The sequence below is a fragment of the Catharus ustulatus genome, chromosome 21 (genome assembly GCF_009819885.2).
Source record: "Catharus ustulatus isolate bCatUst1 chromosome 21, bCatUst1.pri.v2, whole genome shotgun sequence".
Classification (NCBI taxonomy): Eukaryota; Metazoa; Chordata; class Aves; order Passeriformes; family Turdidae; genus Catharus; species Catharus ustulatus.
The window spans coordinates 3,788,478-3,816,255 of record NC_046241.1 but is presented as its reverse complement, the minus strand read 5'-3'; the positions used below and the strand labels follow the sequence as shown (position 1 = coordinate 3,816,255).

The 27,778-nt window shown below is 49.5% G+C and overlaps 1 protein-coding gene across 1 annotated transcript in view; it reads left to right on the top strand.

Annotated features, from left to right (window-relative positions):
- The first annotated feature begins 20,403 nt into the window (after window positions 1-20,403).
- ASTN2 (astrotactin 2) overlaps window positions 20,404-27,778 on the top strand; it is a 315,518-nt gene continuing 308,143 nt past the window's right edge. Inside the window, exon 1 of the mRNA XM_033077837.1 lies at window positions 20,404-20,746. Within this exon, the coding sequence (XP_032933728.1) occupies window positions 20,404-20,746 (343 nt within the window). The remainder of the gene's footprint in view (window positions 20,747-27,778) is intronic.

Sequence of the window (27,778 nt, the reverse complement as noted above, 5' to 3'; positions counted from 1 at the left end):
TTAGTCCTGTGATAACACCATCAGGGTGTGAGAGGAGACAGTGGGGGTGAGGGGCAAGGCTTGGGCTTCAGCTCCCACCTCAGGGTCCCTCTGGTCCCACCCCTACACCTTCCTTGTTATCCCCAGGGCTGCCCAGCCAGCTCTCCTGGGATGATGCTCTCTGACAGGAGATTGTGGCCAAGTCAGGGTCAGTCTTCTCTCCCAAGTACCAAGCAATAGAAGGTGAAGTCTCCTCGAGTTGCACAAGGGAAGGTTTAGATTGGATGTTAGGAAACATTTCTTCACTGAAAATATTGTCAAGCACTGGCACAGGTTGCCTGGAGTCAACATTTTTGGATTTGAAAGCTGTGTGGATGTGGCACTTGGGGACACAGATGATGGTGGCTTTGGCAGTGCTGGGTTAATGGCTGGACTCGGTGATCTTTGAGGGCTCTTCCAATCTAAACAATTCCATGATTCTGTGTCTTGGGTTCCACTTCCTTGCAGCACATCAGCAAGGAACCACAGCACCTCCATTTTTCTGCTCCTGCAAAGCAGCACTGGAACACCAACCTTTTCTCCCCATCCCTCTCCTGGGCATCTCCATCCTGCATCCAGGAGCACCCAGGGACTCCAAAATCCAGGCAGATCCAGCCATGGGATGAGAGGGAGGGAGAGCAGCTGAGGAGGCAGCAAACCCAAACAGGGGAGCTGTTCTTGCCAGATGGGGCACAGGGAGCAGAACTTCATTTGAATTGCTCGCAGGCTTAGCAGCCAGGCAGAAAGAAATCATCACAAATCCATCTAATGCAAACTAATGCTGGTCATTAGGAGGCAGAGCACTGCCTGATCAGGAAAAAGACATTAGGAAAAAAGTTCCTGAGCAGATTTCTGAGCCAAAATAGATCATCTCTGAACAATTTACTCTTCGTTTACTTTTGTTCTTCAGCTTGGGGAAGGGAGGGTTGATGTTTCTAATTGGTTTTCCCACAAAGAAAAGTACCCCAGAGTGATCTCATCTCTGAGATGTTGAGCCAGATTTTCAGCAATCACAGAACCAGAGAATCAGGGAATGGTTTGGGTTGGAAGGGACCTGAAAGATCACCTAGTTCCACTCCCACTGCCATGGGCACAGGCACCTACCATCCAAACTGCCTGTTGGGAGGAGAGCAGTCCTTGTGGCTGTCAGCAGCAGGCCAGGTCACTCTACATCACTTAAAAGCAGAGCAGCCTTTCCCTCCACATGTGGGTCAGGGGTAATACCTGATGCTGCTCTGGAATGGAAAACAGAACAGTCCTGTCTATGCCTGGCACTGACCACAGCCCCCACCCCACAAACATGGCAGTGCTTTAACAGGAAACAATGCTTTTGATGACTGTTTGTAAAAAACCAAATCAATAATTCCCTCCCAGCTGCAGACACTGGATAACTTCTCCCAACTTTTCCATCCGAGGCACACTTTACTATTAAAAAGTGATCTCACAGAAATAACCCATCTTTCCCCAAAACAGCCCTTTAAATTATTCAAAGTGACTTCAGTGCAAGGCTCCTTCCACCCCAGCAAACAGCACGCTCCAAACCCTGCCCTGCACCCCAGGATGCCCGTGCAGGCTCTCAGCAGGGAAAGAGTTAATATGTTTGCCTTGAACAAGCCCGATTGAAGCCAGGCTGGGCTCAGCTGGAGAGAATCACTTTATCAGGAGAGGTTATGAGCAAAAGAAACTCTTAAAAGACTCTGGAGCAGAGTGTGGAGCTGGTGGGGAGTTGTGCAGCTCAGAGCTGGGAGCAGGTGTGTGTTGGGAAGGGCTGTGCTGCTCTCCTGGAGCACAGATTTCTGTGCTCCCCAATAAAGCTGGGGTGGGAAAGGCTCTGCTGCTCTCCTGGAGGGACAGATTTCTGTGCTCCCTGCTCCCCATTAAAGCTGGGGGCTGGGGCTGGTGGCAGGTGGGGGCACTGTGCAACCAGGAACAACTTTTGATGTTGTTCTGATGGAGAACTGCTGAAAAACCTCCTTGTTCTTCACAAAACTGCTTCCCAAATCAAAGGCAGGTTTTACTTTTTTTATTGTTACTTGATAAAGTGTAAAGGTTTTTTTTTTCCCAAAGAGTTAATGAAATGCTTCTGTTTTGGGTCACTCAGAAGGTTTAGTTTCAAACCAACAAAATAAAGGGAACATCTGGGATCATGTAAATACTGTTTTATTTCTCAGACTTTTCTTGTGTGACATGCATGAGCAACAGCTGTGCTAAGCAGAGGATTCTTTCTCTAATTTAGAAAACATTAAATGTTTAAATATACATTAAAAAACTATTTGGAATTGAGAGGAAAAAGTCACATTGAGTCAGCCTTTATCAGGAACTGTAATGACAGGGCAGAAACAAATGACTTCCCACTGACAGAATGCAGATTTAGATTTTGGGAAGAAATCCTTCCCTGTGAGGGTGGGCAGGGCTGGCACAGGGTGCCCAGAGCAGCTGTGGCTGCCCCTGGATCCCTGGCAGTGCCCAAGGCCAGGCTGGACATTGGGGCTGGAGCAGCCTGGGACAGTGGGAGGGGTCCCTGCCATGGCAGGGTGGGATGGGATTTTAAGATCCCTTCTATCCCAAACCACTCTGGGATTCCATGATAACACGGTGAACCCAGCATTTGAAGGCTGTCACCAACCCTCAGCTGCAAACCTCACCCTTTATGTGTAGGATCAGCCTCACAAGCACTAGGATTTTGGCTGGGTTTTGGTTTAATTTCACGACTGTTAGTTCCTGGCTGTTCTGCCACTGCTATTCACTCCCCCTCCTCCTTTTCTCTGACATGCCAAAAAAAAAAAGAAAAAACCAAAAAGAAAAAGAAAAGAGCTTAAACATATTTTGCGGTTAAACCACTTTTTTTTCATGTCTGCTGGTTCCCACTGGGCTGAAAAGCAATAAAAAGTCAGGAAGAAGTATGGGCTCCCCTCTCAGCTTTGTCATGTGGATGAATAGCACAGTAAAAAGCACTGAATGCTATCGGTTAAAACGAACTCGCTGCTCTTCCAAGTACATTTTGCAGCGCTCTGATGCAAAGGGGTGGGGGGCTGGATGGTGAAAAACCTCTCCCAGAGATGGAGCCTTTGTTATGCTAGAGGTTTTTGCATTAAAAAAGAAATTCTTTTTATAATCACTTCACCCGCAGCAACATTTTCAGTCCTCCCCTGCTCTGCCTTCACCTTCCTCACTTTTCCATGGCACTGGAATAAATCTCAGGGAGCTGTGACCTGCAGCAAGGCTATCTGTGAGCATCTTGGAGGCTCTGTCAATAAGAGGCCAGGCAAGCACACAGGAGTGCAAAGATCTTCTTATTATCTCCCTTCACAGCCCTTCCTGGGCATTTCTTCCCCTTGTGCTCCTCATCAGGTTCCCTGATGATGCTGATAATGGGGGAAATAAAAATAAATAAATAAATAAAATAAAATGGGGGCTGTGATAGCAAAACTGGATGGCAAGATCTTGTACTATTTGTACCTGGAAAATACTCCAGTCTTCAAAGTTGATGTGTAATTGCAGATAAAAGTAGATGGGCAGTTGCTGGAGACTTTCCCATTAAGATATTCAGATGCTTAAAAATAGCTTGAAATTTGGGTTTTGATCTCCTATTGTTGAGAAAGCTGAAAGACCTAACTTTAGGGGCAAGTAGCTCTCTTGTCTAAGATCCCTTTCCAGCAGTGACAGCCATACTGGAATTTTAAATAAAACAGGTTTTTCATTTGTCTTTTACTTTCTCCTACTCCCTCCCCTTTTTATTAGAGTAAAGCCAACTTCTCAATCCCTAAACCTTCCCAAAGCACACCTTCATCCTGGTAAGATGGTTTAGCCTGGCCAGGAGGGATATGGGGTTAAACCAAAAATGAGGGATGTAGCAGGAGCCTCCACCACTGCTGGGGGAAGGAAACTGCACAGAAAATGCTCCACTCCAAAACCAGAGACTGGAGGAACCTCTGAAGGATCCAAGCCCTACCCAAAGCAGCTTTGACTTAGGTTAGGCTGCTCAGGCCTGGCCCATTTGAGCTGAGAATGTTTCCAAAGTTGGAGCTTTATCCAAGCTCTATTCAACCACCCCTGTTGTAGAATTCTAGAATAGTTTGGGTTAGAAGGGACCTGGAAGATTATCTAATTCCAACCCTGTTGTGGGCAGGGACACCTTCCACTGGACCAGGCTGTCCAAAGCTGTTTCCATCCTGGTCCTGAACACTTCCAGGGCTGGAACTTCACCCAAGCTCCATTCAACCACCCTTGGGAAGGCTTTACCTGATATCTAATCAAAATTCCCTTTAGCCTCTCATGCCTGATGCCACCCATCCTGTGCTGCTGGCTCTGATTCCACAGAAATTTGGGTGTGGGGAAGGGTCTGACTTGTGGAACTTGGTGCCACAGAAACCCCAGGGAGGGCAAGGGCTCCAGAGTGATGGACAGATAATGGACATCCATAGATAAGCGGATAAAATGTTTGCAAGACATATAATCCCTTCTGTTCCTGGTGATAAGCCAGCTCCTGACTGACAGGGGCAAGGAGGAAAACCTTCCTGGGAAGATTATTCCACACCTGGTGAATTATAGCCACGGACACTTGCAGAACTGGTTAAGGCAATATCAGAGTCATGAGTGATTTTCCCTGCATGCAGCAAAAGATTGAAAAGACACAAAAAATACCTTACTTTTATAAAGTATTGGGAATATGGGGAATTATACACCCACCAATTTATCTTCAGTTCATGAAAAATCCTGTTGGAAAGATACAAATGCATTATTCACAGTTATCTGGAAGGGGCCGAGGACGAGAACCTTGGAGACCTGGATTTGTCAAGGACACCCTTCTTCAACCACCTCTGTGACAAACTGAAGAAATGGACTGAAAAAATAAGAGGTTGGGATTCAGCTGGGTCAGGCAGAAAGTAATATGCTCTGGACTGATGGAGTGCACAGGTGAGCTTAGGCTGCACTTGAGCAGAAAAAGATCTAAGGTTTCTTTTGTTCCACTAAGTGAAAAACTCAGTGATACTGCACTGGTACAAAAATGACAAACATCATCCCAGGCTGTGTAAGAAGGCAGCTGATGCAGGGAACATCATCAATCCCAGGGACTGGGGATGCCACAGCAGAGCTCCATGGCTGCAGGAGTTATCACACGGGAAGAGGTGGGAGAATGGCACAGAAATCAGGGGAGCAAACAGGAATGATGAGATTTGGAAGAAATTATTCACAGGGGGGAAAACAAACAAACAATCTGCAAAGGAAAGAAAGTGGGAAATTTTTGGGGTAATGCAGGGCTTGTTTATAGAGCCAGTTTTGGAGGGAGAAGTTCACAGCAATTTATTTTATGCCTGGAGTTTGGATTAGACTAAAAGTTTTAGCCAAAGGCAGGGGTGGGAAGGGCAGCTCAGGGGAGACCTGGGGGAAGAGATTGAAGCCTTTTCTGAGGATGGGTGGGTGCAAATAAAGCTTAGGATGTGCCCAGGCTCTGCATCACTGGAAACTGCCCTGTGTGGCCCCAGCATTCACTGCTGTGCTGCAAACAAACTGGGAAAACGTTTAATTTAATGTTTTTCCTTTGGTTAAATGGCTCCTGCAGCTTTTGCAGGCCTGGCAGGAGGGGGAAGTGCCAGAGCCATGGTACCAGGGAAGTGACAGAGTGACAACCTTCTGGGGTGGGGTGTGAGTCCTCACCCCTGCCAGCATCCCAGCTGCTGCTGGCTGCTCTGCAGCACCACAGGGAGATTGGAGCAGGAAAGAAAAACCGTCTGTTCATCTGCTGGTTTTAGGGGTCTTGCTTGTTTGTTTGTTTGTTATTTTTTAAGGAAAGACATCCTCCAGCACCTGGTTTTCTGGGTCAGGAGGTGAAGAGGTGCAGGAGAAGGCATTCAGCAGTCTGGCAGCAAGCCTGGAGCAGCATCTCCAGCAGAGAGCAGCAGACAGCAGGGAAAGTCCTGTTGGACCATCCCAAATGGACCCCAGAGCCCGAACAGAGCAGCCCCGGGTGCAAGCGGGCTGCACGGAGCTGGGGCAGCCCCGAGAGCCTCTGGTGTGTGCCTGCAGCAAATACCTGAGTTTTCGTTTGTGGAATCACTGCTGAGTGAAGAAACAGGAGCACGCAGTCAGTGCTGGAGATGGGCAGAGCCAAGGAGAGAGCAGAGAGGGCTCAGCCTCCCCCTCTCCTCAGGCAGGCAGGCTGTGCTGCTCCAAGTGCAGCAGGAACATCCATGCCAGCAGGGATGGTGTGCAGCTCTCAGCTCCCATTGTCGGTGTCCTTGGGAGCCTGCCAGGCCCTGCTGCCGTGGCCAGGGCACGGAAGGAGCCCGGCTTGGGTGACATCTGCTCTGCTCGGGCCACAGCAGAGCAGGAGGCTCCAGGACTGTGCTGCCCTCCTTCCCTCCAGCCGGGCTGTGCTGGAGATGCCAGCTGTGCCAGTCCTGAGAGGCAGCTCCTGGTGGCACCTGCAGTCACCCAGGTCCTTAAATGTTGATCCCAGATGCTGGCACTCGGCCACCAAACCCACAGTGGGTGTGAAGCCCACCCTGTGTGCTTTGGGGCTGTGGGGACCTGCTCCTCTGTCACCTCAAGGTGGGTGACACCTTGATCACAGCTGGGGACACGATGGGGAGCAGGAGGAACCTGTGGCATGGCTCAGAACCCCTGTAAGCAAAGAGAGGAGCACGGGGGTTCCTGCAGTAATTAGGGGATGATTTCTGCGCTGAGGAAGGAAATGCCTTGGAGCACTGCTAATGTATGCCATGCTAACATATGCTAAGTCATCAGAAACATGCCATTTTAAAAATATCCGGGATGCTTGCCGTGAATATCAACCCAGCTTTGCCAAAGAAGACTTTCAGTCTCATTTATGGAAATCCAGGAAAGATTCTGCCTTCTGTCACCCAAGGGCAGCCTCAGTATCAAAAAAGATAACATTTGTGGCTCTGAACAAAACACTCTGAATATTTATCCAGGCCTATAGGACATTTTTCTAACTTCAATCTTTCTTTGCTTTTCAATAGTCTTTTTTTAATTTTTTTTTTGTTATATTTTGCAAAATATATAAAGTTTGGTTATTGGAACATGCATCTTCGTGCAAAATATTTAATTGAAGCTCTTAATTGCAAGCTGTAAATGTAGCACTGATGACAGATTGTAAAGCCAGAAACCATTTGGTCAATGCACAACAACTAACAAGAAGGGAAAAAAAAACCAAAAAAAAACCCCACAGCATATAGGACATTAATTTAGAAGAGACATGAGTTTTATTACAAAAAAAACTCAAAAAAAAAACAAAAACAAAAACAAACCTTTCAGAAAATTTAGGAAAAGTGTTATCAGATCCATATGATAAAAAGATCAGGCTTTTTTGCAGTTATGGAAAAACATACTTACATTCAGTCAAAAGAAGTGAGACATATATTATTCTTACTGAAAGTAATTTTGCCTATAAACACATTCAAGACTTCAAAGCAAACCAAGCCGAGGACAGGAAATCAGGCTGTGGAAGGTTTGTTACTCCTGTTCAGCTCATGTTCCCTCTTGTTGCTGTAAAGCTTGGGTGATTCCTGAAATGTTTGAAATGACAAACGCTGTGAGACATCACTGTGAGGGATTCCCAGCACCTCCTGCACTGGGTTTGTGGCTGGGGAGATGCTCCAGGTACAGCACAGCAAGGTCAGGTGCTGCTGCAGCCAGGCTCTGATGTGAAATGAAGATTTATGTTAATTGGGGAATTAGCCCTCTGTCAAGAGGCGCCTCAGAAAACGTTGTTAAAAAAAAAAAAAAAAAAAAGACAATAACTTCTTTAATGGCTGCTCAAGTTTCAAGGCGCTCTTTAAGAATTAACTAAATTAAAATCTGTTTGGAGAGCTGGGAGATTTCTATACATGAAAGGGAGGTTGTCTGGGCTTATTGGAAACAGAATTTCAGTCACTATTAAACTCTGGTGAAACTGGAAGAATTACTTAGAATATTGTCTGAATCAATTAGAAACTCTTAAAGTTCTCTGAGAATTTCCCAGAGCAGCTGTGGCTGCCCCTGGATCCCTGGAAGTGTCTAAGGCCAGGCTGGATGGGGCTTGGAGGAGCCTGGGACAGTGGAAGCTGTCCCTACCCATGGCAGGGGGCTGGAATTTCCAACCCTAACCATTCCACATTTCAGTTTTAAGGAGATATCAGATGCTTTTACGACTCATAATACTGAGAGTTTATCCTGGAAACACCAAATTGGTTAGAATTTTTTTTCTTGCAATTGAGAGACTGCCCAAACTTCAGTCACAGGGCAAGACTGTGATATTATTCAGATATAAACATTGTTATTTTCTTTGATGTGTCTTTCTTAAGGTGCATCTTGCTATTGTTTCTTTTGAATAAGTTACTTAAGTATTTGCACTGGATTCACAGGTTTTACTTAAGATTATTCATTTCTGATTATCAACTATTTAGATTATCCTTAAAATACTAAAATAGGATTTACGAATTTCCCCCTGCTTACGAATAGACAAGCCGTGTCTGTGCCTTGTTTTTCATCCACCATTAAAACAAGATTACAACTCATTTTAGGAAAGAGGTACTTAGCTCCCCTCCAAGGGTAAATCCACTCTTACCATATATAATCTCTGTTACAAAGTGTCCTCAGAGAGAAGTGCAGTGGAGACTGTAACTGGAATAATGATCATTTATTGTTTATGATTTCCCCTGCTTCAGAGTTTGCTTTTGCTTTCTTTGGCAATAAAATAGCCACAAATCATCCACTAAAATTGTTGTGTTTGCTTTTTATTGTTTTTATTTTAAAGACAGCTGTTGAGGATGGGGTGAATAATAGCATTACAACTTTGTACTGCCATGAAAAGCAAATTCAGAGATGCTGCCCTCCCTGTGCATATTGCTTCTAGCTTTTAGCAGTAAGGCAAAGCCCAGCAATTGGAGACATCAGCTCTAGTCCAGCCTGAAAGGTCCCCTCTCCCTGCTCCGGGGAGGAGGGGATGTTCAGCATCTACAGCTTAAAAACCCTCCCCTGCCATGGAGGGAATGTCAGTGAGTGATGTCCCTTATCACATTGTCACTTATCACACCCCCAAATCCTGAGGGCAGTGCTACCCAGGGCCCCAGGACTCTGCAAAGCCACAGCTGACCCTTCCAAAGCCTGGCCAGGCTGTGCTGGGAGAACAATCCTTGGGAATGACTGATCTTCCTCAGCAGACACTAATGACAGCCACCAGCAGCCAGTGCTGCACATGTGGCCTCTCCAGTGGTGACAGGCAGGACAGTCCATGGGCTCTCACAGCCCCACCCCAGCCACCATCAGGCGATATTTAACCCAGACTGAGCACTGGAGCCTCCCTGGGGCTGTCTCTGCACTTTCCATGGCCATGCTGCTCCTCTGTGTCCCACCCTGTGGATGATGTTGGACCTGCCTGTCCCTACAAACCTCCAGAGCTGTGGGTTCCCAGCTGCTGGCCCTGCTCAGCTGTGCTGGCATGGGCTGGCAATGCCAGCAGCTCATTTCTCCTGGCCCTGAGGCAGCAGCAGCCCTTGTGACACTTGGATTTTGGGGCCAGAAGTGCCATTTGCATTACTGTTTATTGACCAAGGCACCTCAGCAGGGCTGGGTGGGCAGGTAAGGCAAAATCAGCAATACTGCAACCCTTGAGTGGGGCTGAGCCAGGCAGGAGACCCCAGGTGGGCTCTTTGTCCCAGGCTGATTCTGCACACTGGAACTGAGCCCTCCAGGCCACCTTCCCATGCCCAGCCTTTTCCAAGGAAGGCTGTGTCCTTCAGGATGTGTCACAGTGACCTCTAGAAGCATTGAGCTGGTTTGTTCCAGGGAATGGTCACAGCCCCAAGCCTGAGAGAGATCCAGGAGGGTTTGGACAATGCTTGGACACAGGGTGGGATTGTTGGGGTGTCCTGTGCAGGGTCAGGATTTAGATGTGATAATTCTTGTGGCTCCCTTCCAAATCAGGATATTCCATAATTCTAGGACCAAAACTTCTCCCTAAACTGTTTATCCAGGCTCCTCCTGCTGTGCTTATTCTCTGCCAGGAGAGAAGCCTTGCTTTGGGGATGTGTGGGGCAGGGGGAAGCTCCATCACAGCAGAGCAGTTTCCCAACCTGCTCTCCTGTGTGGCAGCAGCAAGAGCCAGGAGAGGCAATACTGCATGCTTTTTGGTTTGGGTTGGTTTTTTTTCGTTGTTGTTGTTTGGGGCTTTTTGTTTGGTTTTTTGTGGTTTTGTTTGTTTGTTGTTTTGTTTGGTTTTTTGTTATGTGTTGGGGGTTTTTTGTTTGTTTTGGTTTGTTTTCGTTTGGGGTTTGTTTGTTTGTTTGTTTGTTTGTTTGTTTGTTTGTTTGTGGGTTTTTTGTTTTTGGTTTTGGTTTTGTTTTTGTTTTGTTTTGTTTTTTTTAAATACATGTGATTCAAGGGCTTGAGAGGAGAAATGACCACCTGCAAACTCTGTGTATGCTGCGCTCCCCTGCTTGTGCCTCACTGCCTTCCTCCCCGCGTGTGCTCCCTTCGCTGCTGTGCAGCTCGGGTCCCTGCGGACCCCTGCAGCCCGGACAGCTCCTGTCTTGCTCCTGCCCTGCCCCTGCCCCTGCCCCTGCCCCTGCCCCTGCCCCTGTCCCTGCTCCTGTCCCTGTCCCTGCCCTGTCCCCGTCCCCGTCCCTGTCCCTGTCCCTGCCGGAGCACCGGCTGAGCATCTCCCCGGAGCGGGCTTGGAACGCTCCGCAGGTCCCGGCTCGCTGCATTGTGCAGGGATGCAGATATTGCCCCTGGCAGTGCCCAGGCAGGGCTGTTCAGGGGATGCAGATATTGCCCCTGGCAGTGCCCAGGCAGGGCTGTATCGATCAGGGGGTGCAGATATCGCCCCTGGCAGTGCCCAGGCAGGGCTGTGTCGATCAGGGGATGCAGATATTGCCCCTGGCAGTGCCCAGGCAGGGCTGCTCCTTGCTGTGTGCCCATACATCAGCCCGGCACCGAGGGCACGGCGTAAACAAGCAGGGAGATCGCAGGGATGCGAGCTGCCAGCCTGTGCTGGATCATATTTCTGAAAGATGCCAACAGAGGGCATCCGCTGCCAGGCACAGCCTGAAAATTCCTGCTGCATCCCCCGTTCCTGGCTCCACATAAAGAGCATCTTAAGGTTGTTGTTAGTTTTTGGTTTTTTTAACCCTCTCTCGCTCAGGCTCAGGTTCAGCTTTGTCAGAGGTTTTTAAGTCGGTGGGCTTGTTCGGTAAGTGCTTTCATTTTCCTTTGGGGAAGGGAAACAATAATCCACAGCTGCAGTGCCTTGGTCCAGGCAGGGCTTTGATAATTAGTGACTAAGGGCTCCCCACAGCCAGGTTCAAAGTGAAGGTTGATGCTCTGTTGTCCTGGGCTGCTGTAAACAAAATCAGAAGCACTGCTGTGCTGGTGTTGGAGAAGAGCAGATTTCATAATGAATGGTCTGGCTTTAGTGGATTTAAATAGTCAGTTTTATTTATAGGTGCTTACTCCTGGTGTTTAATCTCCTTGTTTCATGTCTCTGTGGACAGCCAAAAAGAAATTGAACTTGTGAAGCCTGCTGCTCCCTCTGGTAAACACATATTGGGGTTGGGGCAGCTCACCATGGGTACATTATCACTTATTTTGTGAAGACCTCACACCCAAACACCTGAAATGTCCAAAGGCCAGGGAGCTTGTCTGATGGCAAGGTCATGAATCCAGTTTTGAGTGGGACAGCAAGGTCCTAAGGGGGGGACTGGTGTTAGGCAGGGCTCGTGTGAGGGATGGAGGGAGCCCCACACATAAAGCCAGCAGAGGGGTGATGGGCACAGGAGCTGGGAACTGTGCCTCTAAGAGGGCCAGAAACAAGGGGCAGTCTGAGCTGCTGAGGGCTTAGTCTGGAGGGATGATTCCAAGTGATAGTTTTTACTGGCTATAAAGTGAGGGTAAGACTGATACTATGCTGCCCTCAGTTGTGTATTTTTTGTGCATCATCCCAGATGGAGCAGGAACTTTTTGGGATCCAGCTGAACCTCAGCAGGGAAGGGATGCCGATTGCTGGGCTCCCAGAAATATGTTCTGTTCCAGGGTTTCCAGCTGCTTTGCACACAAAATGGAGCAATACCCTAAAAAATCAGAATGGTTGGAAGGTCTGCCTGGGATAGTCATCAGTACTTGGAAAAGACCTGTCTGCCTCATGGAACTTAAGCTAACCCAAGCTGTGTCATGTTTAGCCTCATGCAGTGGCTGTTCTATGTCTGATTTAACTCTTAGTGTGGGAATATGCACATTTTACCTTCCAAAAAGTGCACACATTTTCGATAGTGAAGCTTGAAATACATAAACATGCTCCTTATGGAAAAGGGGTTCACTCACTTTAATCATTTAACCAGAGTTTCCCAACTGGCCACCAAAAAAACCCCAAAAAACCCACCCTGCTCTGTATGTACAGGTCATTTCTACTTCCTATTATACATTGAGAGAGGGCCAGTAACATCCAGCTGAATTTGATTTATGGACTGCCATAGTGATTTAAGAAATTTATGATTTGATTAATCCATCCCATATATCTTTTTCCTTATTACCGGTAATTCGTGCCATACATCAAAGCCTCCTGAGCAGGAATTTGGCTCAGATCAGGCAGCCAGTGTTTCCAAAGGGTTAAATTCTATAGTGAACCAACCAGACAATAAACTATTGTGACCTAGTGGCTAAAGATTTAATCAGCAGTCCTGGGGTCTGGCTTACCCAGTGGGTATTTAGGACAGGTAGGATGTGCAGAACAGCATTACTGGGGGATTAGGGAGAAAATATTGTCAAAATTCTGATGTGCCAGGGTGGTTATGGAAGTAAATGAACAGGGACCTGCATTGCTCCTAAAAATACACATTGAGCCAAAAGATGGGCTGACCAGTGATCTGGATGACCAATGGGACTGCCTGGAATAATCTTCTGAGGGCTGGCTGTTGGGCTGGGCCCTGCTGACAATCCCTGTTTTCCCTCAGAGGGAGGTGGGAGCTTGGCACAGGGCATGGAAAGCAAATCAACTAATTAACTCAATGAGGGAACATGGAATAGCACGCCTTGGATTGGATGAAGAGGTGACCTGAGACTGCAGACGCTTCTGCTGCTGGTAAACAAGTTTTCTGTTTTTTCCTGTAACACTATTGACATTTTAAAATGATCAGAATATTTCAGAGCACATTTAACCAGACAGAGTACTGGATTTCAATACCATCCACTCCAGAAAGCAAAAGGTGGGTCCTAAATTACCTTCAAAATCATAACAATTTAAAAAGTGGAATAATTTCTCATCTGCCTAGTGTTTTTTTTTTTCCAGCTACTGCAGGTCACCCAGCTGGCCTCCCTGGAGAAGGAGGAGGCAGAGGGTGGCTGTGCTGGGGGAAGCAGCACGCACACACCTGACAGCCCTGGAGCACATTCCCTGTGCAGCACCAGGTGTGTGAGCTCCCCCTGCCTGGCCCTGCCCCGGGGGCCCCAGGGTCCCTCTCCCCAGCCCCTGCAGCCCTTGATCTCTGTGATGGGGAGTGGGGATGCCCCTTAGCAGGAGCCTCAGTTGCATTTTGCAACCAGGACTCCTGTTTGAGATCAGGGAGAGTTGAGTGTGGTTTCACCCAGCAGCCTTTAATAAAGTCTCAGCTCTGTTAAGCTGCCCACAATTTCATCCAGCCATCTCTTCCAGAAAAGCCCTGCATCTTCATTACCTTCCCCTCGAGCCATCTGGTCTCCCAACCTGACCTTTTTAAGAAAAATTGGTTAAAAAAACTGGAGCAGTCCCTGAACAGAAGACTTTGTGTGTCATGTTTAAGCCCAGAGCAAATTTTTACGTCCAAGCTGTGAAACCTTGAAAATAAAGATTTATAATTGAGATTCTGGCTGAAGCAGAGTGAACAGAAATGGTCTAATTAAATTCTGTGGTGGGTATAATTAACTGATTTATTCATTTATTACCCTTTATGCACCTAATGCAGGCCCAACCATTGCCATTTGTTTATGGGGATGCGTTACCTGCTCGGGCTGTGGCAGCCAGGCCCATGGTGATGCTCTGGAGGGACTGATGGTTCAGGACTAGCAGGTCTGAACTGATGGATTCCTTTTCAGAAGCCAGCACAGCTCCTGAATGAGTCAGCTGGGAAGGAGCAGGGTGGAAGGCAAAGACTCAGGGTTCTGCTTTGGACTCTTTTGCAGAGCTGCCAGAGCACTTTGATCAAATGTGATGGTTTCAGAAAAAGAGGAGGGTTTGTTTTGTTTTGTTTTTCCTTTGCTTTTTTTTTAAGAGCAGAGTGGCTCTCTGGTGTCAAACACACCTGGTACTGTGGCACTGAACCCCTGATGTGCATGAGGGAGGGCTGCAGGAATACCCACACTGATGTGTGTGGATTTCTGCCTTCCCTCCTTCAGAGCTCAGCGTGGAAATGGCACTTCCAAAGCCTCAACACTGATAACTACTCACACATCCTTTGGGAGAGCCTCATCTGACTAAAAGCCTGTCTGGCTTCTCCAGAATGGAGCTGTTTCTTTTCACCCAAGCCTCATTTCACTTCACTTTCTTGAAGCCATCATGAAATGAAAAAACAATGAATCAATCAGAGATTATTTTCCATGAAAGTTTAATCAGGCACTGTCCCATTCCTATGCTGTGTGAGCAAACCTTGATGAGCATGTAGGGCCTGAACACGGAGCAAAAACCATCTGCTTGAGAGGCAAGAAGTGCAGGGAATGCCTTTGCTGGCTGGCACCTCTCTGCCTGGGCAGGCTGTCCTGCTGCAGATGTGCTGCCTGCAGCTCAGGCTCCCTCAGCCCATCCATCTCCCAGGCAGTGAAAGCCAATACCACCCCCTCCTTCCCCTCCCTGTGCTGCTCCTTAATATTTCATGCATCAAAGAAGTTTCAGTTGTAATGCAAAAACTGATTAATTAAGTAGAGTGCAAGAGTTACATGCATTGAAGGTTCCTTTCATCTTGGCAAGGAGAGGAGCCACACTGGAGGCTGTTGCTGCTCATGAAGTTGTGTCAGAGGGCAGGCAGTGATGGAGTGGTTGTGGGGTTCTGAAGGAGGGGATGGGAAAGTCTCATTCTTTGGACTTTGGCTCAAGCAACAGGCTGCTTTCCACTTTTCCTTGCATTTTCCCTTCCTCTCTAAGTGTTGTTGACAGCCAGGCTGGCCTGTGCCTGGCAGTGGGGCTGTTTGGGAGGGGGATTGCAGCAGGTACCTGCCTGACTCCAGCCTCAGGGTGGGCAAGGTCCCTTTCCAGTGTGGCTTTGGTCCTGGACGTGCCTAAAACCCTGCTGCCACCACACACAAGGAACGTCTGGCTGAAACCCCCGTGAGCCCCAGGGGAACTATGAGGAGGCAGGCAGTGCAGGATGTCAGAGGAGGACAGCTGGAAAATGCCACGGCCATGGGCACCTGAGCACAGGTGAGCAAGGCTGTTGGGTGGAACACAACTCTTCAGTCTGTACCTCAGCCCAAAATGCTGAACAGCTTTTCCTTGCTGTGCAGATGATGCAGCTCCCTGTTCCCACTCCAGCCCTTCTGAACCAAGCCCAGGGGCTGTTTCCCAGAGCACAGCTGGTGGCTCACATCTCTCCTGTAAAAGGTAGGAACCAACCACTTCTACCTGAGGAGGGAGGAGAAAATTCAGCCTCTCCTGGCTGCCAAAGCAGGGAGGCTAAAGCTGGCAGAGTGTCCCCTCAGGGCACTTCTCTGGAAGTGGTCAGGAAGCTCCGTTTTGATGCAGTGTCAGAAAGCAGCATCTCCTGCAGCTTTGAGCACAGCGAGGGGCCCGCAGGCTCGCTGTTAACCCAGAAGCAAGAACGAATTGCAAAGGGCACTTTGTGCACCCCCTCCTCTCTCAGGAGGTATTTCTTGGAATTGCTGACCCAGCCTGTCTCCTGTGTTGCTTGTGAGAGCTGGCAAAAGCACAGCTTGAGCCCTGTGACCACAGTCAGGTACCGTGGGGCTGAGACCAGCATTTGTACTCTGCAGCTTGGAAACAAAATTAATTTTGTGTCATTTGCTTCACAATAAAAAAAAAAAAATATCTTTCTTACTCCTTCAGCAGAGTTATTGATGCTGATGTGACCCTGGCAGGGTGAAATATAAACCACTGATTACATCAGAGCTCTACCAGTGAGTTTCTCCTCTGATTGCAAGCAGCAGGATTTGCGACATAGAGGCATTACAAACACAAATTGCTCTCTGTATTGTAAATACATAGTGCATTTTAATGATCCCTGCTGTATGTGCATGCCTTTAGTAATAGGGCCAATTGAAAACCACTTCAGAAAGCTGCTATTGGTATCTTTGCAATAACCTCCTCATCTATGGCAGCCAATAAAAGGTGCATTAGTTCTGGGTGTCCAGAAATACAGCCCAGGGGATTGAAAGTCAAAGAATGCTTCATCTGTGACCCTTTAAATGACAATTACTTTTTTCCCCCTTCACCATCCATTTTAAACTTAGACCATACAGATACTTTAAGCACTTTCCAGCAAAATGTCTTCACAAAGCTCTCTACAGAGGCACAAAATCCTGCATTTGCCTCAATCCCACTTGGGGTATTGTCATGAAGAAGGAAATAACCCTGGGGCTGAACTGCTGTGCTTGGGACTAAGAAATAAATTGAATGTCTCAAAGCTCCTGCTAAACTATCCACTCAGGTGAAAATCAGGCCTGAATGTGGGCAGATAGAGGCATAAGGCACATAGAGGCACAGCCAAGGTTCCTGGGTTGCATGACACACAACATATGCTCTGTCTTCTCCTAGAGGCTGCTCCACCCGGGAACAGCCCACTGCTGCCTCTCAGTCGTGGAGAAGCTCCCAGCTCCTACTGAGAATGTTTCTGCTTTCTGTGCGGAAACCCCCACGCTTGGGACCGGCACAGAAATAATTCCCACAGCCCTCAGTATCTCTTTTTATCTATTATGGCAGCAACTCATTATTTTCCTTGCATTCCTGTATGTGAGAAAGGATTTTAAAAAATAATAATAAAAAAAAGCGACAAGAAAAACCAACAGATTGGGGAAAAAAAGAAGGGATTTGCCCCTAAGCTGCACACTCAGCAGCTGAGGTGAGAATGGAGCTGGTGCTTCCTGACAACCCATCAGGTCCCCCATATCTCACCCCGCCCAGATGGGTCTTGTCAGTGCAATGCATTTTCACTTGCACGACAATTTCCATTTCCATGCGGTGTTTTTTTGCTGGGAACGGCAGTTTTTGCCGGATTCTTGGCCCCAGTGCTATCGAAATTGACGGTCAGGCAAGCGCTGCTGTCCCCAAGGAAAGGCTGGATCCATGAAGCATAAGAAAAAGATATTAAAAATAGGCCTCGTTTAGAAATAGCAATCTGGGTTATGGGCTATGCAATTGGCTTGAAAATCCACAGTTCGTTCAGATTTAAAGTATCTCCAAATTTGCAAGTCAGACAAACTTCTGTAAGTGTTCCTAGAATATCTTTTCAGCAAGTGGAACTCTCAGAACCCTGTTCACACCATTTAATTTTTGCTGTGAAAGGTGAGGGATAATAGAAACCTGTTACCTCAGTTGTAAAGCAGGATTAACATATTCCCCTTTGCAAATATTATTGATGGTTTTCAAACAGTGAAGTTCTGCCTTTAGCTCAATTCTTTGGAAGGAAAAAGCAGGTGGAATCCTTTTCTCCCCAAAATGAGAACGGAGATTTGCATTTACCCAGGGAAGGATCCAGAGTAAATGGAAGCTGGATGTGCCCATTTCAGGCTGTGGTTTGCAGAACCTTCCCCTTGATCATCGTGTCTGTGCTTGTACAGGGGAACTCGAGAAAATCTCAGTGTGCTGCTCAGCAGAGAGCTGTGACCAGAACTTTGTGAATCTGAAAAGTTCCAAATGGAACAAATGATGGATGGAGAGCTGCTGGAGCTCTGTTTTCTCATCTCTCAGGACTTGCCTGGACTCAGACAGTCCATGGCAGAGCAGGTGTCCCCACCTGTGTCTCCTGACCCTTGCTTTCCAGCTCTAAGCCTGGAACACTCACCTCATTGCTCGATGGCAGATGCTAGGCCAGGGAAAATCTGCTTTCACCTAAAACATGTCCTGCCCACCAATTCAGCTGGATCCTCAGCAAACTGGGAGGATAAACCACATTGCTCAGAGCTGTAGCAGCAGCAGTGGGATCTCTAAATCCCCTTCCTAGCCCAAGGACAGCCCCTTACCAAAATCTTCTGGTACCTGGCAGAAAAAAGTCTCTACTTATGGCAAGTGAATGCAGTTGTCCAGCAAGTGGCTACAAGGGGATACAAGTAACAGGGATGGGCCTTAAGGAGAAAGAGGCTTTCCAGGACTTGCAGTTCTGCAACAGTATTTAAAATTTACTTCTTTTGTATCCATATTGGCTACTCTTGTAACGCCAGTTCACTTTGTGTATGGATGTTGCACTGGTTCTTTGTACTCTTTGGCTACAATAAATTTTAAAAATAAGAAAAAGAAATGAGCACATGTACCAATAACAACAAGGGAAGGGAAGGGAAGGGAAGGGAAGGGAAGGGAAGGGAAGGGAAGGGAAGGGAAGGGAAGGGAAGGGAAGGGAAGGGAAGGGAAGGGAAGGGAAGGGAAGGGAAGGGAAGGGAAGGGAAGGGAAGGGAAGGGAAGGGAAGGGAAGGGAAGGGAAGGGAAGGGAAGGGAAGGGAAGGGAAGGGAAGGGAAGGGAAGGGAAGGGAAGGGAAGGGAAGGGAAGGGAAGGGAAGGGAAGGGAAACTTTTTTTCTAGTATTAAACTTTTCTCAAAAAACACCTGCTGGCAGGGCTGTATTTTTGTCTGATTATTTTTTTCCATCATGCCTGAAAACATCACCCCACCAACTTAGAGCCAGGATCCCACATGTAATGTTTTGCAACAAGTTGCCTGTTTTGCTGGTGAGCGCTTTTTGCTTTCTCTCTGTTCCTGTAGCTGGAAACAGTCACTGTTCTCACACTCCAGCGGGGCTGCAGCTTGTTAGGGCTGGAAGCTGGAGCTGGGAATGGCCCCTGGGAATGGGGCTGGAGCTGTTTGTTTGCTGGATTTCATATTCATTGCCATTCTGCCCTTGTTGTGGTTTTAACATTTGATGACCTAGGTATCTCAGAAGGCTGTTTTGCCTCAACAGGCATGTGATGAATTGCTCTTAATTAGCTTGTGGAAATAATATAAGCCTGAGCATTAAGCGTGCTTTGTTAGGGTTTTGACATCTTCTTTTATATGTACATCTACAAATAAAATCAGGTAGATTAGCAGTCACTAGGAAATTGTTGTTGTGAGTCACTGACTCACAGCTCCTGTAGGCTGTCTCTCCTTGTCTTTGTTAGTCATGCCCGACTGTGGGCAGGGGTTCAGGGGCTCTGGGGCTGGGGTCAAATGTGTCTCTTTTGTCTGTAGGGACAGAGTTTGCCTTCAAATTCACCCCATCATTCCAGCTGGAAGAGCAAGGTGGCTCCACTGCAGTTCAAGCCGGAGTGTGAGCAAAACCAAGCACAAAGTCCAGCCTTCAGGTGGCACCGAGGCATCCATGTGATGGAGGGATAGAGGAATCAGATCAGACCTCAGGCTCTTTTATCCTTCTGGCCCCCACTTAAATGCTGGCTGATAAATCTAAAATGTTTTGCTCTAGGTCACAAGCTTGTCTCCTCCGGGTTTGTCGTTACAAGCCATCCTTGTGTGCCCTGGATGCTGGAGGTGCCTATTCATTTAGGAGAGGGTAATAATTAGTAAAAGCTCTCAGGAAACTAATTTCTGTGCTCTTGCTCCCTGGCAGCTCCCTGAAAGGAAGGAACAGCCTGAGGAAAGAGTGGCAATGAGCTGGATGGGGAGAAAGGTTGGAGAGACATCAGGATTTTCATAAAATCATGAATTCTAGAATGATTCTAGAATGATTTGGATTATAAGGGACCTTGAAGACTACCCAGTTCACGGGCAGGGTCTTCAGTTCACCCAGGCTGCTCCAAGCCCCGTCCAACCTGGCCTTGGGCACTTCCAGGGATAGGGCATCCACAGCTCCTCTGGGCCACCTGTGCCAGTCGCCGCGCTCCTCACACGGAAGAATGTGTCCCTAATACCCCATTAACCCTTCCCTCCGCCACTTCCAAGGCATCCCCGTGCCCTGTCACCCACGCCCTTGCCACAGCCGCTCTCCTGCAGCCCTGCCGGCGCGGACCGGAGCGCTGCGGGAGCGGGAGCAGCAGCGGCAGCAGCAGCAGCGCCCGGCCGGTGCCGGTGCCGGTGTCAGTGCCGGTGCGGAGCGCATCTCCCGGAGCGCGGGGCGGGCGGAGGCTCCGCGGGGAGCGGCGGCGGGGCCGGGGCGGGGCGGGGGGCGGGCCCGGGCGGTGGCGGCGGCGGCGGCGGGGCTGGGGCGGCTCAGAGCGCCCGGCTCCGCTCGCCTCCCGCTCCTGCGCCTGGCTCCGGCCGGCATGGCCGCTCCGCCGCGCCGCCGGGCCGCCGCTCCACCCCCGCTGCCGCCGGTGCCGCCGCCGGTGCTGCTGCTGCTGCTGCTGCTGCCGCCGCCCGCCGTGCTGCTCGGCGGCGGGCCCGGCGCGGCGGCGTCGCGGGAGCCCCCCGGCCCCTGCCGCGTGAAGACGGTGACGGTGTCCACGCTGCCGGTGCTCCGGGAGAACGACATCAGCTGGAGCGGCGCCCCGCCGCCCGCCGCCGCCGCCGAGTCCCGCCTGCTGCTCTTCGTCCGCAGCGAGCTGCCCGGCCGCGTCGCCGTGCAGGACGATCTGGACAACACCGAGCTGCCCTTCTTCACCCTCGGTAGGAGCCCGCGCCGCTCCCCGCCCCGTCCCGTCCCGCATCCCGCCCCGCCATCCCGGAGCATCCCCGGAGCATCTGACACCCGCCGTGCCGGCTCTGTGTCCGCCCTCCCCGCTCCGCGGGCGGCTCGATGTGTTTTGGGGCTTTCTAACCCTGCCCCTTGTGCTGCATCCTGGTTTTTGGGTTTATTTTTTATTTTTTTTGTTGCCTTTCCTGCCGGGGAGGGATTTTTTAGCAGGGCCTGAGGCTGCCGCCGCTGCCAGCCCCGGGAGGAGGAGAGCATTCCCCGGGAGGAGGAGAGCATCCCCGAGCAGGCTGGAAGTGATGGGGGCTGCCTCGTGTGCTCCAAGTTGAGCTCTGAGCCCCGAGGAGGTGCCGCCGAGCCTGGTAGAGCGGGAGGGGCTGGTTTTTTTTTTTAAACCAGAGCCTGGTTTTATAAATGCTTCGTGTTAATTCTCGAAGCTCGCTCTCGCTTCACGCACAACTCCAGCGCCCGGGTCTGTGCGAGCGCTGCAGACTTTCCTCCGCTCTCAGCTTCGTGGGGAGGGGGATGGGAATACAAATAATTCTGTGGTCGTACTTCGGTCTCGATGCCGGATCCCGTTGTCTCGGATGGGGTGCCCGTGCTGCCTCTTGCCACTTTTGCCCATTTCTGCGCCGTAATCAGCCGGTCCTCCAAGAGATGTCACCTGGGCAGTGCAGTGTTTACTCTGCCAGGTCACCGAAGGGTTTTTTGTTATCTCTGCTTTATCCATCAGCTGTCCAGTTTTTCAGCATCCAGACCTAGGATAATTTGAGTAGCTGCTTAACTCAGGTCTCAGGTGTCCCTTGACACACGGGACTGTGACTCCCAGCACATCTCTCGGTGTGCCTCAGGTGTGTCAAGGTGTGCCCATGTCCAGGCTCGCTGGGGACAGCTGACCCCAAGTCCCTTCCCGCACCTCGTGGAGTGTTTGCCTCTCACTGGGTGCAATCAGCAGGGGTAGGGAAATGTCTGTCGGTGTCCCCCAGTCCTAGTGTGAAGCTTTGCTGTAGCAAACACCCTAATAAATAAGTTGGTGGTACTTCCTGGGGCTCTCAGCTCCAGCTTTGCAGTTTCCTTAGACACGGTTGGTCAACTGCAAAAATCCGAAGCAAACCAGATACTCTGTTTTCACTTACAAAAGTGACAAATCAAAGGTTTGATGCAGCAGGAATGACGTTTACCATACCGTGGTTAAAAGTAACAAGAAGTTTCATGGTTCACTGAGTTAATTTTCAGATTAGAGTACAGTTTCTTCAGGGACTGGGTGTGAATTGCGCACTGATCTAAATATATCAGATAGCAAAGAAGCCCCTCTGTGTGAGCTTAGATAATAGCTCAAGTTGGAGGAGAGAAATTTGTCTTGATAGATCAGAGGCACGATCTTGTATAGCAAATCCTGTTTCTGTGAGTGCCTGCCAGTAAAGAGAACCATGTCTTCATCTAAAATTTTCCTTTACTTGCCTGGCATATTAGTTATGTGCGCACTCATGAATATGAAGCATTTCTTGAGCAAATCTGGGGGGGGGTTTTCCTGCCCCTTCATGAACAGAAGACCCCAAAACATCCCCTCCCGTTCCCCTGGACTCACAGACATCAGGCAGATTGGAAGATAAACGGAGGCTGTGCCCATGCTGGGATGGCTTCATCATGGTCCTGGAATTAATCAGTTTGTTCCCTCCAGAGAAGGTAAAACACTTGTCCTTCCCCAAGGTCTAGCTCATGATTTGCTGTGGATGTTCTGATATTTCAAATTTGTTGCATTTCTCCCGTCTCCTGGTGTGGCAACTGTCTCGCTCACAGTTAACTCTTCTCTGGGTGAGGGCTGGGGAGGATTTCTGCTGGCTAGTTTTCCCAGTGCAGGAATTAAGGCTGTAGTTTCCTGTGGTGCTTTTTTTCCCTCTCCATCCTTTTCTAACTTCATTGATGGTTGGGAACCGGAGAGCAGCTGCTGCTTTGTAATGGGCTCTTGGAGGTGAAAATCACGTTACATGTGGGAGGGCTTGGGAGTGACGTGGGGACAGAGATTTCTCAGAGATTTCTCTTTGGCAGAATCTTTGCAGGTCCTTATCTTTAGCTGATTTCTGATGTTTATGCATGTTGCTGGACATGTTCAGTGGCTGTCTGGGCATGAGCTCAGGAGGACACGTAAGAGCTGACGTCCTGCCGGCTGCAAATGTGTTGAGGGCTCCTGAATGTCTTGGAGTGTAGGATCTTGCTGTGAGCAGAGATCACTTTCTGGCCTCAGTGGGGTAAGAATGGGACAGGATGACCCCCTAATGCACACAGCTCAGGACAGCCATCCTGACTGGCATCCTGGAGGGGTTTTTGAAAGAAAAAAAAAGGGAAAAAAATTTAAAAAAAGAGGAAAGGAAGCATAGAGCTGGCAGAGCTGAGACATGGTGCTGATGCTACTGATTCTGAAGTGAAATAAAGTGAGAAAAAATTGAGGCCACTCTGTTGTTCAGGGCTCAAAAGTCTCTCCAGGCCAGGAGGCAGGAAAGAAAGCATTGCTTTACTTGGTGGCAATGAGTTTAAGCAGCCAGGGCTGTAGTCCTGGGTAAATCTCCCAGCGCTGCAGTGGTTCCTGTACTGCTCCTCACTCCTTGGCATTTAAAGGAGGGTGGGTGATCTGTAGTTAAAGGCTGGCAGATGCCAGCCTGCCAGTTTCTGCAGTGGTGTGAAACTTAAAGTCATGGAATCATGTGGGTTGGGAAAGATCTTTAAGATCATCAAGCCTTCCTGTAAACCTAACACTGCCAAGTCCACCACTAAACCATATCCAAAGTGCCACATCCTCCAGGTACATGCTCTGAATTGGTGCTGGTACAAAGCACATGGACTGCTCTGTGTCCCTTTTCTTTAAAGGATTCCTCCTTCTAGGGAGGAAATAACTTTATCTATTCCCTGACTATATGAGATTTTATTGTCTTAAGTGCAGAAAGCGAGAGCTTCCAGTGTAGCATCCCTGCCTGCGGGGCTGCCTGGTCTGAGATAGAGGAGAAATCAGCACTAGGAAACATCCACACAGCCAGGCCTGGGCCCATGGCAGGCTGGCAATGTCAGGAGGAGCAGCAGCAGCAGCCACTCGTGGAAAGCAGGAGCCCACTAGGGGGTGGTGGGTACCCGGGGATGCTCCACAGCAGCTGCTGCTCTGTGTGCCCAGGAGGGTACCAGGGATGCTCCACAGGAGGGTACCAGGGATGCTGGACAGCAGCTCCTGCTCTGTGTGCCCAGGAGGGTACCAGGGATGCTCCACAGGAGGGTACCAGGGATGCTGGACAGCAGCTCCTGCTCTGTGTGTCCAGGAGAGTATCAGGGATGCTCCAAACCCTCCCTGTGTACCCATGTGGGCACTCTGGGATGCTGGACAGCAGCTCCAGCTCTTTGTGCCTCAGTGGGCACCCAGCACCTGCAGGGTGGGGAGCCCAGGGTAGGGATGGCTTCATCCTCTCCCAGCAAAGGTAGAAAACTTGGATTCTTTGTGCATCCCTCCTGGACTGCACAAACACCCACTGGCAGCTCCCTGTGCTCGGTGTCCCTCCTCCAGTGGGGTGTCACAGCTCCTGTGTTTCCTACGCCTTGGTTTATTTTTTCCCTCTTGCGTTGGAGACAAGAAGGATGCTTCTCCCACTACCCCCCAGTTACGTTACTATAAAATTACTCAGCAAAGCCCAGTGGTGGCAGGAAATGACAAATGTAAGTGCCACCAGTGCATTACAGATTGCTGTGCCTCCCCTTTCCTGAAAAAGCATCCTGCCCTTTCCTTAACCTTGGATACTACTGATGCTTTGTGGCTTTTTCCCCCCCTTTAATTCTCCTAGAGTTACTCTGGCAAACGGTGCAGCCTATCATTGACTTTATCCCTGCACAGAGAGGTCTCTCTGAGGTGTGGATCTTGATTCAGTCAGCAGCCATGTGTTCCCTCCAGAAGCTGCTCCACCACGGCATAGCTGCTCCGAGTGCAATTCAGGGAATGAGGCAGTTGGCTTCTAAGCTAATTTAGATGAGCTCTGTCTATGTGTGAGCAGGTTTATATAGAGGAGAGAGAAGGGAAGAGGCAGACCAATTTTCACCACTGCTCTTACCCTGTAGTGGCTTACATAAGAACAGTTTACTACACACTTCTCATAAATGGCTTTAATGGATGCTGTTTGACGGTGTCTGCAGTGCTTCAAGGTGCTTTGTTTTGGTGGTTGTCACTGAACAGGCTCGTGTGTCTGCATTCCTGGTGTCTCCCTGTGGCCCCTGTGTGTGGCTGATTGATGACTGTCCCCTGCTCTTCCAGCTCCTCAGCAGTTCAGTGCCACCTCTTTCATCTTCTTTCTTAACTTCCCCAACTCATCTTGTAGCTTGGACTTCTCCTCTTTAGGGCAGGAGTGTTGAGTCTTGAAGGGATGCCTGGATGTGGCACTCAGGTCTCTGGGATGGGTGACAGTGTGGTGGGGATTGGTCACAGATTGGACTCAATTATCTTGGAGGCCTTTTCCAACTTTAACCATTCTGAGTTTCTATAAATACATTAAAACAAAGGAAGGCACTCGGTTCCTATGGGCTGTTGTATTTATTGCTGTTCCTAAAAATGCTTGAGCAGGGTTTTGCCACCCTCATTTCGGTCACCAACTCCTGTTTGTGCAGAGCAGGTGGGGAGGCTGCAGGGTCACCTGGTGTGACTGCAGCTTAGTGGTGCTGCTGTTCAGAAGTGCCTTTCCCTGCTTTGAGCTGCCCTGGGGGGTCTGGAGCAGCACTGGGTGGGTGCAGAGTGTGCCCAGTGTGCACAGGGCTTGGCATCTAAAAATGCCAAAAAAACCGATGAGCAAAGTCTGGTTTCTGCACCTCCCTTTGCATTAACTGCCCCCTGCTAGGGCTCGAGATGCCTGGAGTATAAGCCCAGAGGTTTGGTTAATCAAATGTTTGCACTTTTTTTTGTTTGTTTTGGTTTGTTTTGTTCTTGTTTGTTTTTTGTTCTGTTTGTGTTGTTTCTGTTCCCCAGCTAATCCAATGGGTTAAGAGTCATATCTTCCACCCCAAGAGCCTCAGTGAGAGGGTGTGGTGAGGATGAGACAGGCTGGTGGGCTCCATGGGACAGGGGCAGCTGTAGACCTGACAGCGGGGCTGCTTCCCTGCCCCTCTGTTCCCATCCACAGCTCTGTGTGCTCTGGGGTCTGAGCCAGGTCCCTGGGGGTGGGGACTGCCTGGGGAGGCTGTAGGAAAGAGGAAAACCTGCTAGCAATTTCTTCCCCTCCTTGTATTACTATGGGATTGCTCCAGCTTTCCAATACGTTGGATTTTAGAGCTGGGAAGGGGAGGGAGAGCCCAGCTCGGGATGGGGTTGTACTGGTGATGTGGATGCTGAGCTGCAGGCACTATAACCCCCAGAAAGGCTGCAGGAAAAACTACCAGGAAAGTGGGTCAGTCCTGAGGCCATCCCTTCACTCCCCTAAGGGGAGTTTGAGCATGGCTTGTCCAGCACGGCGGGGTGTGGACTTGACAGGGATTTTGCTTCATCTCAGGTGTTTTTTTGGGCTGGATGTCCCAGTTAAAGCTGGGAATGTGCACCAATTTAGCTGAGTGCAGGCTGTGCTGGGGAGCTGCTGCTTTCCAAGAGTACCCGTGTTGACCAGCTAGTGGCAACAGAAGATTAACTATGGAGGGAGAGAGGAGCTGCTGCTGCAGCTGAGCTGCCACGGGAGGAGGCTGCTGGCTGGGGATCCCCCCTGCTCCCCCACCTCCCAGCTGATTTTCCATGATGCCTGTGTGCCAAAGGCTTTTGTTGCACTTTTCTTCAGGAAGAAATAACGAGCTTTTATTCAGAATTATGCAGAGAGCTTGTAGTTTTCTGTGGGGAACAGGGTGGTGAATGACCTCCGAGTGCCACCATGCAGATGGATGTCACCTCCAAAACCTGCTGCCCATTCCCTCCTAAGCCCTAAGAGTGAGAACCTCAGCTGTGTGATGGGCAAGCCTTTTGCTGCCTCAGTGACACGGTGCTGATGTGTGGTGTTGGCTGGCTGTGAAACAGGGCTGAGCCCTTGGGCTTTCCTGGTGTGACAGGAGCTCAGGCACTCAGGGACTGCCTGGGACAACGGGAGAACAGATTGATGCCATGTGTAGGAATGATGAGGTATTGATCCTATGCTTCTTTGACATGCATTTTCAGGTACAGGTGGCTTGAGAAACGCCTGCCATCACACCAAAATGCCATGGACAGTGTGGGGCAGGCTGGGGTTGGAGCTGAAAGAAAGGAAGATACCTCAATTGATGCCTTTCACCAACTGAAATATCCACAGTACAGCCTGTGCCCAATGGTCCTGTAGTGACCATTTGAAATAGGGAATGATGAACCTTGGCCTGGGCTCCCATGTTGCTCCCAAATCCTGCCCTGTCACTGCCAGTGGGGTGTGTGATGGCATTGAGCAGAGATGGCTCTTGTGCAGAACCAGCTTAAGAAATGGGGCCACTTAAAAGAATTGAATGTTTGTGCTGCTGCTCGGGTCTCAGCTAATGCAGTTAAGGTTTCCAGTGTCCAGACAGTATGGAGACACTTAATGGTATTGAAGAAGCAGAATGGCATGCAGAGGGGACGAGCAGTGATCTTGGCTGCCTGCATCTGCACTGGCTGGGTGAGGTTTTCGGTTGTCTCCTGGGAAGGGGGAAAGTGGGGAAAAAAAAAAGGTAGAGTAAATGTTTTGGCCCATTGTTCCCTTTGGGTGCCTTCTCCATTGGCCCTGCAAGACACAGTGCTCTTGAATGCTTCCAGTGTCCTGCTGCAGGCCAGGGGGAAGAAGGGAGCCCTTGCAGGGGGAGTTTGGGCTGTGGCTGCCTGTGAGAAGATGGGACAGAAAAGATTTGGAGCCAGGGCTCTGCCTGTGGATACAGGTGGCTGGTGGGGAGGGGGTAGAAGCACCAGTTCCCTCTATTTCACATTATCTGTCCCCCACCACTCCTGCACTCCTTTCTCTGTGCTTTCACCTCTCCTGTCTTAGTGCAAGACAAAGTCTGTTGGAAAC